This window comes from Pleurodeles waltl, chromosome 7 (genome assembly GCF_031143425.1).
Source record: "Pleurodeles waltl isolate 20211129_DDA chromosome 7, aPleWal1.hap1.20221129, whole genome shotgun sequence".
In the NCBI taxonomy this organism is placed as follows: Eukaryota; Metazoa; Chordata; class Amphibia; order Caudata; family Salamandridae; genus Pleurodeles; species Pleurodeles waltl.
In genome coordinates this window covers 1,375,030,252-1,375,043,802 of record NC_090446.1, presented here as the reverse complement: position 1 = coordinate 1,375,043,802, position 13,551 = coordinate 1,375,030,252, and the positions used below count along the sequence as shown (strand labels likewise).

General features: G+C 45.8%; 1 protein-coding gene across 1 annotated transcript in view; it reads left to right on the top strand.

Moving 5' to 3' along the window:
- SAXO3 (stabilizer of axonemal microtubules 3) overlaps positions 1–13,551 on the top strand; it is a 73,877-nt gene that overhangs the window by 12,016 nt on the left and 48,310 nt on the right. The window contains exon 2 of the mRNA XM_069200859.1: positions 8,103–8,303. Coding sequence (XP_069056960.1) covers positions 8,103–8,303 — 201 coding nt within the window. The remainder of the gene's footprint in view (positions 1–8,102; positions 8,304–13,551) is intronic.

Below are 13,551 nucleotides of genomic sequence, written 5' to 3'. Positions count from 1 at the left end.
ACCCCATCGACCGTGTCAAAAACAAAGCATCCTTAGAGCATCTTCAGCATCCTTCATCCCTTTCATCAGGAGCACTCCATATAAATCCATTGCAATGTGGATAAAGTGGCTGGAACTGTTGATGGACTTTGTCAACTATGAAGGTAACTGTTCTTGTCGGACTTGCTGGTCCCCCAGTCTACCTCCCTGCCGGAGATGGTCGCCCCAAGGACTTGTAACCGACCACATTGACACTTACCTAAGATTCCTTGAAAAACTTTGTAAGTGTCCAAATCGTTGACTTTGCCAAAGCTTGTTCGCAGTTGAATAAAATTGCTTTGATGTATTATTGCTTGTAAAAGCTATATCTCTGGAACCCTCCGGTGGATCTTTTAAATACAGCCGATTTTTATAAAATTGATGTTGGATTTCTTGAGTGTCGTGTCAATTTCTTATTCATTTGTTTTGGTGCTGTTTAAATACATAACACTTGTTCGTCTATCTAAGCCTTGTTGCTCTGTGCCACGGCTACTCAGTATAGAGTGAAGGGTTTTACAGATGAAACCTACTGGACCTAAAAGGGTTGGTAAGCGTATTACACAGTGAGGTCGCACAACTGCACCATATAATACACCCATATCCTCACAGTGGCCAATGAGGAGCCTATGGATTAAGGCATTGACACCATCCAGATGTGAGAGTTTGGGGGCTTAAACTGCAGTTCTGAACTTGCTTTCTGGGAGGAATAGTTTCACTTTCTCCAACAGATATACTTGGCACCAGGTTGTCTTTGTTTTCTTGGCTATGTGTTCCTGAAAGTTAAGATCAGTGTTCAGCGTTAATCTGAGTAATTTGTCTTTGGGTGAAAGTTGGATATAAAATCCATCAATGTTCATGTTGTTGAGTCAAGTTTGGACTAGTTTTTGCTTGATGTTCTTGGCAAATTGTAGAAATTCTGTGTCAGTGGGTTTGAGTTTCAGATGATGTGCTGGAAATCCAGGCTGGAGGTAAAGGCATTGTCTGAGGTGTTGATATATGGAGCGGAGGAGACTTTCAATCCGAGTTGTGTGTAATCAGCATATCAGTGAACTGTGATGTTGTCATCAATTAATTTTGCCCTTTTAGGGTCCATGAAGACGATTAAGGTGTTGGGAGACATGATAGAACGATGGGGGACTCTGTAGGTGGTGGGGATTTTCAGGTACCTGGATGTGCCCATTCAAATGAAGTGGTGTTGGTTGGATAGGTAGGAGGAAAAACAGTAAAGAACATTACCAGTGAATGCCATTGTGACTTCAAGATGTTGATGAGAGTGGGGCGATCCTTGCCATAGAAGGCTCCTATGAGGTGCAGCAAAGTCAGATGCCGGAGTAATTTTGTTTGTGATCAGGAGGACATTGTCTATAATTTGTAATGTAGCTTTCTCCAGGGGAAAGTGCAGCTCCGGTAGTTGGCAAGGATGTGTGGAGTTCCTCCAGAATCGGAAGGATTTGCCTCATCTTAAGAGCTTCTGGGAAGATACTGCGAATGACTGGGATACTTATTAAGGTGTGTAGGGATGAGAGAGCTTCTCAGGAGAAAGCTTTGATGGGAGATGAGGATAAGACATAATCTCTATGGGAGGTGAATTTGAGGCTGTTGAGGATGTTGACATGATCTGCATGAGATAGGGGTTTGAACGATTACCTTTGAGGGATACAATGTGGAGGTATGTATGTATGGATACAGTATTGGCATAGAGTAAACCTAGCCAAAAGGCAGCTGACCTCTGTAGAGGATCAAAGGCTAAGACACAGGGCTCTATTCACAAAATGAACATTTATACGTTTAGATTTATTCGTACGTAAATTTACTATTGCATTTATTTAAGTATAAATGTACCATTTTGTGCTATTCACTATTTGCATGTATACAGCTCCTGAAATCAGTGGTGTGTCTCTCAGTAATTTGTAAGCTTAAAGTGCTTTTCAGAAAACCTTAACTATCAGTCACACTGAAGTTTTGGGTTTTTCACAAGCACTAGTTTAACCTTAGCTCAACTAATCTCTAGAGGAATGCAAGCATTTTTTCTGCCCTTGGGTTTTCATTATTACTCTGCAGAGAGGAAGCTCTCTTTGCATTTAGTCTTGGCTACACTAGCTAGGAAGAAACTCTGTCCTTGAGAAATCACAACTGAATAACTAATTCAAATGTGGTGAAAACTGATGTACATTGCGTAAAAATAAGGTTTTTCAACAAACCGACAATTGTGAGATTCTGGCCAAATCCCTTTGCTACATCACCTTGCCTGTCAAAATTGTGAGCACTAAAGTTAGGATAAACACAAAATAAGACTCAAATCAAGCTAAGCACAAACTGGTAGACAGACTAGGCAAATTATGAAAAATCATTCTCAACAAGCCCTCTCATTTGACTTCTGATGTGGCTTAGGCATGATCCCTTACTAATCAACACACTAGGGCAACCCAATAAATCCCCAAGAGACTGCGTATAAATATAAACACACAAAAGAATCCCCCAAAGGAGAAAATGTATATGCAATTGCTGCTTATGGAATAGCAGTAAAGAATCTGTCTTCTAACCTTATGCTATAAATAGCGTGGTCAATATTTAAAAGTCCAAAATGGTGATCCAAATTACCACGGGGATCACACAGTGGTTAGTTGAAATAAATAATAAATGAAAGGAAAATGCTATTTACAACGATCTGTTTAGGAATTTTTCAAGTCAGGGGGTGGAGTGGCTGCCGCCTGAGGAAAATGGCCACCCAATCAGAGGGACAAAAATGGCCCGCTCTGCTGATACACCACTTCCACAGATACTTTAAAAGGTGCCCAGCATATAGGTGTGGCGCTTTTCCCTCTGGGGAGGGTTCCTGTACCACAAAGTTAACATAGTTTACCATAACTGTGAGGATTAGGTATGATTTCATTTTTTTGAGGTACTGAAGAATTGCACCAAGATCTGTATAGACTTTGTTTAGCGAGAAACATGTTGACCTTCTATAATTAAGGCAGTGTAGGGATGTCCAACTCTGCCACCCACATCCTTGATTCCTAGACTACAGGGTTCCCCGACATTATACATTACACTCTGATCAGGGCAAGACAGACATTATTCTCACTTCCCCCGACCCAATCTATGTTTAATCTTGACAGAGGCCCACATCTTTAATAAAATACTTTACCATAGGGTCCTACTAGACAATTTTAACAGTTCTTCTCACCAATCCCACACCTTTGTTTTCACTTATGGCAACATTCTTCAAAAGATCTCTGGTAAAGAGCCCCCACGAGGGGCCTGTCAAATATTGCAGCGCCGGTCTGACGAGGAGCAAAGCCCGATGATGAAGCATGTCACCAATTGGTGAGTGAAGGCTCTTGTTCCTGACATAGGTTACCTACAGGGACTATTCTCAATCTCTCCTACATTAGGGAAAGATCTAGATTGACACATCTCTTTTGGAACTGTGCATCCTTTGTTCTATGACTAAAATGAATAAACTCCTTTGGGTTCAGGAATCTGTCAATGTATCTTTATGTACTGGTATAATCATAGCAGCTGTCAGTACACTGGTTGGAGCCAGGCGCACTGAATTTCATATGAGCTCTTGATGAAAGAAGCAAGAGGATGCTGGAGACTACTTTTGTGTCTATGCCATCAAGATAATATACCAAAGGGAAAAATTAAACATCTGCAAAATGCCATGGGCTGATGAAAAATGTGAAGGGCAAGGTACACAACAGATGTCTACTTATTGCTTGATAGATGTTGCAAGTTGTTGTGTGGACATGAGCTCAGCAAGACAGTAAACTGTCAACCCAGATTTAAAAAGAGAGAAGATGCTTTTGTGTCCGGCAAAAGGAGCGACCTCCTCAAGCCAAGAAGGTTGAGTGGGTGAAGGCAGCACCAGTGCAGTAGTTCTATCTATTGCACATAGACCAAATACTTCTGGATCACCATTGCCACCCTCTCAACTTTACCTGCTTGCTGTCCACTCCATGCTTCTTAAACTCCTTCAAGACAGGGTCATCTTAAAGATTTTATTGGACCTGGCCCCAAATGTATTTTGGAGCCCCTGTTCGGAACAGCTTTGAATTTATGATCCAGTTTCAGCTCTGTTATGCCCTCTTTGGCCAGATCACAGAAACTGCACAGGCACACAGGTTCAAATTCTAAATGTGTTTACATCTAATATTCAATCATAGTGATGTGTGTTTTCAATATTCAAACACAGCAGCAGCTCACTAATAATACTGCAAATAATTTATGTGACACCCTCCCATTTCTCATATAAGAGGTCCTGTTTTGGTTTAAAAGAATCATTTGTTATTACTGTTGGATAAACCCAACATTTGTCTGCAAAATGCCTGTAATAGACTCACACATCACCCATTTAAAAAATAAATGAAAGGAAAATGCTATTTTCAACAATCTGTTTAGGAATTCTTCAAGTCGGGGTGTGGCTACCGCCTGAGGAAAATGGCCACCTATTTGGAGGGACAAAAATGGCCTGCTCTGCTGATACACCGCCTCCCCGGATACTTTAAAAGGTGCCCAGCATATAGGGAGGTGTGGTGCTTTCAGCGACTAATTTTTGGTGCAAACACCTTGAGAGAAACACCTCCTATAACCAAGTGCTCCAGAAGCTGGCTCACAATGCCTGACCCGAAAATGGCCGACACCAGGACTCCATATGGATGAATCTCTACTTGACTACCCCAGAGCCACTACGTACATCCTATCCCTAGAGGTGAGCACTTCTCTGCAACGTTCTATAAGGGTGGGAACCTATAATATAGAAAATTAACCTACCGACCAGAGCAAATATGGCATGGGCCCTCCCATCCTATGCCTGACGCTAAGATGGCCGCCTCCATTTAACACAGCTCTCTCTAAAGCATGCTCCAGAACGTTCTTACTTCTAAAGTACACCGAGTGGGATCCTGAATTTCCCCACCTCAGCAACAACCCAAATTACAGACAGGAGGGGGCTGCGAATAATCCCTTACACTCCACAGTGCTGTACCTTGCTATTCAACAATCTGCATTGTGGCACCATATAAAATTATTTAAGTGTTACTAACCCAGGAAGAATACTGACTTCTGCACCTCACCCTACCTCCCAACATTCGGTGCCTCTGTCAAACATCTCAAGGTCTACTGAAATCCCACTAGGCGCACCCAAGGCAAAGTATACAGTAAGGTCTGCTCTCAAAATGCCAGACTCCAAACTGTATGACCCCAAAGAAGCGAGGGGAGGTCTGAAAGACACCACTCTAGACCTAAATATACAGAAACTCAACATGCTAGGGTGCTTGCCCAATGTATAAATCCACCACAGAAACTGTACAAGGCACCCTTGCATCTTTGAAACAAGAAATGATACAACTGGGTGGCAGAGTCTCTGATACAGAATCATGGATAAACCTCCTGGAAGACCACAAACACAACTCTTCTAAAACTTTATCAATCACCACCCCAAGACTGGCTCAACTGGAAAGGAACATTACTGAACTCGAAGATAGAAATAGAAGGGGCAACATGCGCATTTTTTGACTTCCTAAAGGTAGAGAAAACCAAGCTCCTTCCTGTGCAGCTTGCACTGAAAAATGGATCCCCCAAGTACTCAATATAAACTTAAACAAGGACTTTGAAATAACCAGAGCGCACATAGTGCCCTCACATAAGCCTGAAAACAGCGAAGGTCCATGAGCCCTCATTTTCAGACCCCTCTCTTACTCACATACTGAAGCCAGCCTCACACAAATGAAGAAAATACAGAGAATTAAGTGGCAAGGCACTCTCTCAAGATTACTCCAAAGACACTGTCAAGAAACTAAAGGAGTTCCATTCCCAAAGGAAAACTCTGAAAGATCTGACATTACAATTTTCATTTATTGATCCTGCACAAATAAAAAAAAACTTACAATCACAAAATCATCATTTTTGAAGACCCTAACGAACTGGACTCCTACGTTGCAGAAATCCAGGACCTGAAAATGACTTCTTAAAAACTCTGAAGGAATGGTTAACACTTAAGAACAAATGCTTCCTACTAACTTTCATTACTTTTCTACTTAGTAACATACAATAATCAAGGCTGCCCACAAACAGCCTAAACAAAACCCAATTCACGTTCTTCCCATAATGCTGCAGAACTCTGATTGACGCATGGGATCGACACTCGGGCGTTTAAGCTCATTCTTCCATAATAACTATAACAGGCCGAAATATTTGTTTGAGTTGCTTCCACTTCTTCAAACTGAGACAGAATAAATAACGTGGTCAGTAACCTACAAAACCTTAATTGTACTAACTAACTAACCAACCAACCGCTCATCACCATGGCTCGCTTTTGAAATTGCCCTCGCTAAACCCTTATCCCTGACTTCATTTCTAACTGTCAAAAAATTAAAGCACACACTCTATACACATGCTATCCAGCACAGCACAGGCACTCCGAAAAATTTACAACAAACTACTCAACAAAATTAAACACTCATGTCTAGCCTTGCTATGGCACAATGAAAACTTAAAACTAGAAAGGAGAACAGTGTATATAGAGAAATAGGCAGGAAAGGACATTCTCCTGGTGAGAGAGATCGGCACCCCTTCAGAACGCATACTGTTCTCTCAAATTAAAGACTAGTTTGACCTAAATTACCTAGACTTTTACCATTTCCTTAAAATAGAATCACATATAGCCAAACACAAACCTCCAACCCCCCCGACCTACACAACACATTAGAAAAATATACCAAAGGCAGTCACCTAGCTTCCAAACTGTACTCTCTCCTATCCCCCACAAAAACCTCAAGACACGAGAAAAGTGGGAAACTCTACTGTCAGACTCCAACAACACTCCAAAGATCTCACTGGACTGGGCATCTACCTGGAGTAACCTCACTTCCAACATAGTAATTCTTTCATTAGCACAAAGCAGATACCGGATCGCCAATATGGCCCATTGGACTTCAGACAAACTTTATAAAGTAGGCCTCCAATCCTCCAACACTGGCTGGAGATGTGAGAAGGAAGCAGGAGACTTAAAACATGTGCTAATGGAGTGCACCTCCACCAAAAATTTCTGGCAGGACATCAGTAATGCAATATCTCAAATACTTCATACAAAATGGACCCCTACTTTAGCCTCTATTACACTGGGCATCCTCCCCACTAACATTAAACAGGCATTACACAGAGAGGACCGTCTCTTATGGGACATTTTAGTCACAACTGGCCTTAAAGTTATCCTCAATGAATGGAAAGACTCATCCAAACTATCCTCCCACATATGGTGAGAATGGGTCCAAATCACCAGAACTGCCTGTAACTCACTAAATGTATACTTGAAGACAACACCAATGAAGAATGGCAAACTCTGGTGCAAACTAGGCAACTTTATGTCTCACTTGTCTATATAATCAGGATCATCTGATCACTCCATCATTCATGCATTCACTCACTCATTCTTCCACCCTTTCCCTCCTCTCCCCACTCTCCTACGCCCCCCCTGTCCTTACCCACTCCGCTTCCCCATTTACTTCCTACTTTTCACCCCATCACCTTCTTCTTCTCTTCTGTCGTCTCCGCTCTTTTACTCTGTCTCATTTATTTACAACTGAGGTACCTTAACTATTCGACACAACATCAAAACCGCTCGGCCACAATACATACACTGATTAACCTCACCTCACCATAGCAAATACAATTATCTCTCCCCTCTACTTTTATAAATGTGGACCGACTCCTCCTGCTATATCCTAAACTACGGTTCCCACTTGATTGGATGGTACCATACACTATATTATTTTTTCATTTACGCTATTTAATTTTCCTATTGTATAAAATCCCAATAAAATGCCCTTGAAGCCAAAAATGATGATTCAAGGTCATCAGGGCAAGACTCTCAGCAGAACAGAGCTGGCTCTATCAAGGGCACCTGACAGACCGGGGCACTGGGCCAGAGCCCACTTTGCCCATGCCTTAAAACTTCTCTGCTGCCAGAGAAGGCACACGACTGGCATGGGATGAGTACAGGGTTGCATCACACTGAGAGGTGATAGTGGCATAGCTTGGCATCTAACACATCCTTGTTGCTTCCTCCTCTCCATCCACAGTCAACCCTTTCGGATCCACTGCCCAGCTGTCTCCAGGGACGAGAGCAAGTGTCTGCGTACGACGAGCTGGTCAACGCCTACGAGACCACCACAGGCTTCACTCACAACCGGAAGTACTCCGGAGGAGTCCTGGCCCAGCCCAGCCACCCAATCGCCCCACCGCACTGGAAGGTGCACTACAACAAGGATTTGTGGGAGAAGGTAAGATGTCAGATAGTGGGAGGGCCAGGGAGGTGAAAGAAGCAGGCAGCAAAGGGCGGGGCGTCGCACAAGAGGGGAGCAAGGCACACCAGAGAGCCCAGGATGGAGCCCACAACCCTGAGCCCTGCAGCTTTAAGAGAGCCAGTAATGTAGGGGCTGAGAGCGGACTCTCTACAATGTGGGAGAGCCAGTAATGTAAAATGTGAGAGAGCAATGGGTTTACAATGTGAGAGAGAGGGCACGACATAAGAAAGCCATGTATGCACAATGTGAGAGGACAATAGGTGCACAATGTGTGTGAGAGAGAGACCTCTGTGTGTACAAGGTGAGAGAGCTGGAGGTGCCCGCATTGAGGGCCAGGTGTGCAGGTTATGAGCGAAAGAGACATCGGCCCGGAGCTCAATGTGAGAGAGAGATATGGGTCCACAATGGGAGAGAGCCTTGTATGCACAACTTGAGAGAGCCGTGAGTGAACAATATGACAGTCAAGAGTGCACATTGTGACAGAAAAAGACCCATGGGTGGATAATGTGAGTGAAAGAAAGGTAATTGTGCTCAGAGTGAGAGAGCCCTAGGTGCACATTGTGAGAGATCAGAGGAAGCACAGTGTGAGAGAGAGAGACATTGGTGCACCGTGTAAGAGAGATATGGCTGCACGATGTGAGACAGAGGGAGAGAGCCCTGGAAGTACAATGGGTGTGACCAATGGATGCATATTGTGAGAGAGCAGAGGAAGCACAGTGTGAGAGAGGCATTGGTGCACTATGTGAGAGAGCTATGGGTGCACAATGGGAGACAGGGAGAGAGAGTCCTGGGAGGGCAATGTGAGAGAGCCATGGGTGCACAATGTGCGAGATCTATGAGTCCCCCATGTGAGAGAGCCATTGGTGCACAATGTGAGAGAGCTGAGGGTGAAGAATGTGAGTCATCTATTAGTGCAGAATGTGAGAGTGCTACGGCTGCACAATGTGAGAGATCGATGAGTCCCCAGTGTGAGAGAGACATCGGTGCACAGTGTGAGAGAGCTATGGGTGCCGAATGTGAGAGAGCCATGTGTGCATAATGTGAGAGAGCTATGGGTGCAGAATGTGAGAGAGCTATGGGTGCAGAATGTGAGAGAGCCATTGGTGCACAATGTGAGAGAGCTATGGGTGCAGAATGTGAGAGAGCCATCGGTGCACAATGTGAGAGAGCTATGAGTGCATAATGCGAGAGAGCTATGGGTACAGAACGTGAGAGAGCCATGGATGCATAATGCAAGAGATCTATGAGTGCAGAATGTGAGAGAGACATGGGTGCATAATGTGAGAGAGCCATGGATGCATAATGCAAGAGATCTATGAGTGCAGAATGTGAGAGAGACATGGGTGCATAATGTGAGAGAGCTATGGGTGCACAATGGGAGACAGGGAGAGAGAGTCCTGGGAGGGCAATGTGTGAGAGCCATGAGTGCATATTGTGAAAGAGCATTGGGTGAATAAAGTGAGAGAGCCAAGAGTATGAACTGTGTGTGTGATTGGTGCATAGTTTGAAAAAGAACACCAAAGAACAGTTTGATAGAGCTAGGGGTGCACAATGGGAGAGCACCATACGATGCGACATCCACAGGTGCACAATGTGTGAACTCCATGATGTACAACCTGAGAGAACCATGGGCGCACTGTGTAAAAGCGCTATGGACGCACAGTGTGAGAGAGTGCTGCTTGTACGATGTGAGAGAGCCAGGGTGCACAGTGTGGGAAAGACATGGGTATATAATATGAGAGCCATGGATGCACAATCTGAGAGAACCATGACTGTACAAAGAGAGGCAGTCATTGGCGGTGAGTGGCCAATCTGAGAGAGCCAAGGGTGCACAGTGTAGCAGTGAGGGATCCATGTGTGCACAATGTGAGGGAGGCAAGGGTGCATCCTGTAAGACAGTCTTCGGTGCACAGTGTGTGAGAGGATAAAGGGTGTGAATGAGCAATGGGTGCATAAAGTGAGAGGCATAGGTGCATTTTGTGAGGGAGCCATGGGTGCCTAGTGAGACCGCCATTGGTGCACAAAGAGAGAGAGTCCAGAGTGCACATTTTGAGAGAGAGAGAGAGAGAGAGAGAGCCACGGGTCCGGTGCACAGTTTGAGAGAGCTATGGGTGTATAATGTAAAAGAAAGAGAGAGCGTGTGTGAGAGGTGCGTAAATGCACACTGTAAAAGAGCCAAGAGTGCACATTGTGAGAGACAGCCAGTAAGCCATGGATGAACAATGAAATGGAGCACTCTCTGAGCGAGAGCAAACGCTAGACAATGTGAAAGAGCCATGGCTGCACAAAGCCATTGATATACAATTTGGGAGAGCCATGGGTGCACCAGGTAAGAGACCTATGGGTGCAGAATGTGAGAGAGCTATGGGTGCACAAGGTGAGAGACCTAGGGGTGCAGAATGTGAGAGAGCCATGGGTGCACAATCTGCGAGATCTATGAGTCCCCAATGTGAGAGAGCCATTGGTGCACAATGTGAGAGAGCTGAGGGTGCACAATGTGAGCGATCTATGGGTGCAGAATGTGAGAGATCTATGAGACCCCAGTGTGAGAGAGCTATGGGTGCCGAATGTGAGAGAGCCATGTGTGCATAATGCGAGAGAGCTATGGATGCAGAATGTGAGAGAGCAATCGGTGCACAATGTGAGAGAGCTATGGGAGCATAATGTGAGAGAGCAATGTGTGCATAATGTGAGAGAGCTGTGGGTGCAGAATATGAGAGAGCCATCGGTGCACGATGTGAGAGAGTTATGGGTGCACGATGTGAGTGAGTTATGGGTGCACAATATGAGAGAGCCGTGGGTGCATAATATGAGAGATCTATGGATCCCCAAAGCGAGAGTCACAGATGCACAATGTGAGAGAGCTCTGGGTGCCCAGTGCGAGAGCCATGGATGCAGAATGTCAGAGAACTAAGGATAGCAATATGACTGCCAATGCTGCAGTATGTGAGAGAGCTAAGCATGCACAATGTGAGAGAGTCAACGGTACACAAGGTAAGGGAGTCAAAAGCCCGCATTTTGTGAGAGTGAAAGTACCATGCGTGCACAATGTGAGAGAGCCGTTGGTGCACACTGCGAGAGAGCCATAGTTATACAACGTGAGCGAGCCATGGGTGCACAATACGAGAGCGTTATGGGTGCAGAATGTGAGAAAGCCGGGGCGGGGGGCAATGTGAGACAGCCAGGACTGCACAATGTGAGAGCAATGGCTGCATAATGTGAGAGCTATCGATGCACAATGTAAAAGAAACATGGGTAAACATTGTGAGATTCATGGACCCACAATGCGAGAGAGCCAAGGGTGCACAATATGAGAGACTCGAGGGTGCACCCCGCGAATTCCCAGGGCTGTTCTAGGCTCGTGCAAGCTATTGGTAAACGTATGTGTAGTGTGAGGACAGCGGTGTTACAAAGTTGCCACTGGTACTTAGGCAAGAAAAGAAACAGCCTCTCAGTTCTTGTTTAGTAGAAAAATAGGACAGTCGGAGCTGGGGTGCAGTGGCCACTCACACCCGTAGGCCCCGGTGCCACTGCACCTACTGCACTATTTATAGCTGAGGTTTGTGTGAGAATGTTGGGCCATACTGGAGAAGAGTCCCAGAGCAACACAGTATGAAATTCAATGGACATGCACAGTGTGAAATCCAATGGTCGTGCACAGTGAAATTTAATGGTCGTGCACAGTGTGAAAGCATAAGAGCAGTGCAGGGTGCGATTTCTAGGGATGTCGAAGGTGCAAGTCTCCGGGCTGTGCGGCGTGCAGCGTCAGATCAGAAGCACAACAGTGAGATTCTCGCGCTAAACCATGCTTGTCACTGGCTGTGCAGTGTACGAGAAAAAATACAGACGGAGATTCAGAGTGATGCACAGTGTTAGGTCCAGGAGTGTTTAGTGACAGCGTCTGAAGGCGGACAGAGCGTGACACACCGGGGCCTGGGCAGTATGTGTACCCCTGAGCAGTCTCGTCTCATGATACCGGGCTCTCTGAGGGCCCGGGCCGTACATTAAGAGAGTGTGGTGAAAGCACAGTGCAGGGGCGTAGCTTCCACTGGTGCAACAGGTGCAGAGGCTCCGAGGCCCAGAGGCCTCCACAGTGTGTGTGCAATAGGATGTAGAGTGTGAGACCCGGCACTCCACCGTGTGAGAGTGCGATGGGATGTAGAGTGTGAGACACGGTACACCTCACTGTGAGAGTGCGATGGGATGTACAGTTTGAGATCTGGTACTCCACAGTGTGACTGTGCGATGGGATGTACAGTGTGAGACCCGGTACTCCACAGTGTGAAAGTGCGATGGGATGTAGAGTGTGAGACCCGGTACTCCACTGTGTGAGAGTACGATGGGATGTGCAGTGTGAGACCCGGTACTCCACCGTGTGAGCGTGCAATGGGATGTACAGTGTGAGACCCGGTACTCCACCGTGTGAGAGTGCGATAGGATGTAGAGTGTGAGACCCGGTACTCCACCGTGTGAGAGTACGATGGGATGTACAGTGTGAGACCCAGTACTCCACAGTGTGAGAGTACGATGGGATGTACAGTGTGAGACCCGGTACTCCACCGTGTGAGAGTGCGATAGGATGTAGAGTGTGAGACCCATTACTCCACCGTGTGAGAGTGCAATGGGATGAACAGTGTGAGACCCGGTACTCCACCGTGTGAGAGTGCGATTGGATGTAGAGTGTGAGACCCATTACTCCACCGTGTGAGAGTGCAATGGGATGAACAGTGTGAGACCCGGTACTCCTTTATTGTGACTGTGCGATGGGATGTACAGTGTGAGACCCGGTACTCCACAGTGTGAGAGTACGATGGGATGTACAGTGTGAGGCCCGGTATTCCACTGTGTGAGAGTACGAGGGGATGTACAGTGAGAGACCCGGTACTCCTCAGTGTGAGAGTACGATGGGATGTACAGTGTGAGAGCCGGTACTCCACAGTGTGAGAGTACAATGGGATGTACAGTGTGAGAGCCGGTACTCCACAGTGTGAGACCCGGTACTCCACAGTGTGAGAGTACGATGGGATGTACAGTGTGAGACATGGTACTCCTCAGTGTGAGAGTACGATGGGATGAACAGTGTGAGACCCGGTACTCCACAGTGTGAGTGTACGATGGGATGTACAGATTGAGACCTGGTACGCCACAGTGTGAGTGTGCAATGGGATGTACAGTGTGAGACCCGGTACACCTCAGTGTGAGAGTGCGATGGGAGGAACAGTGT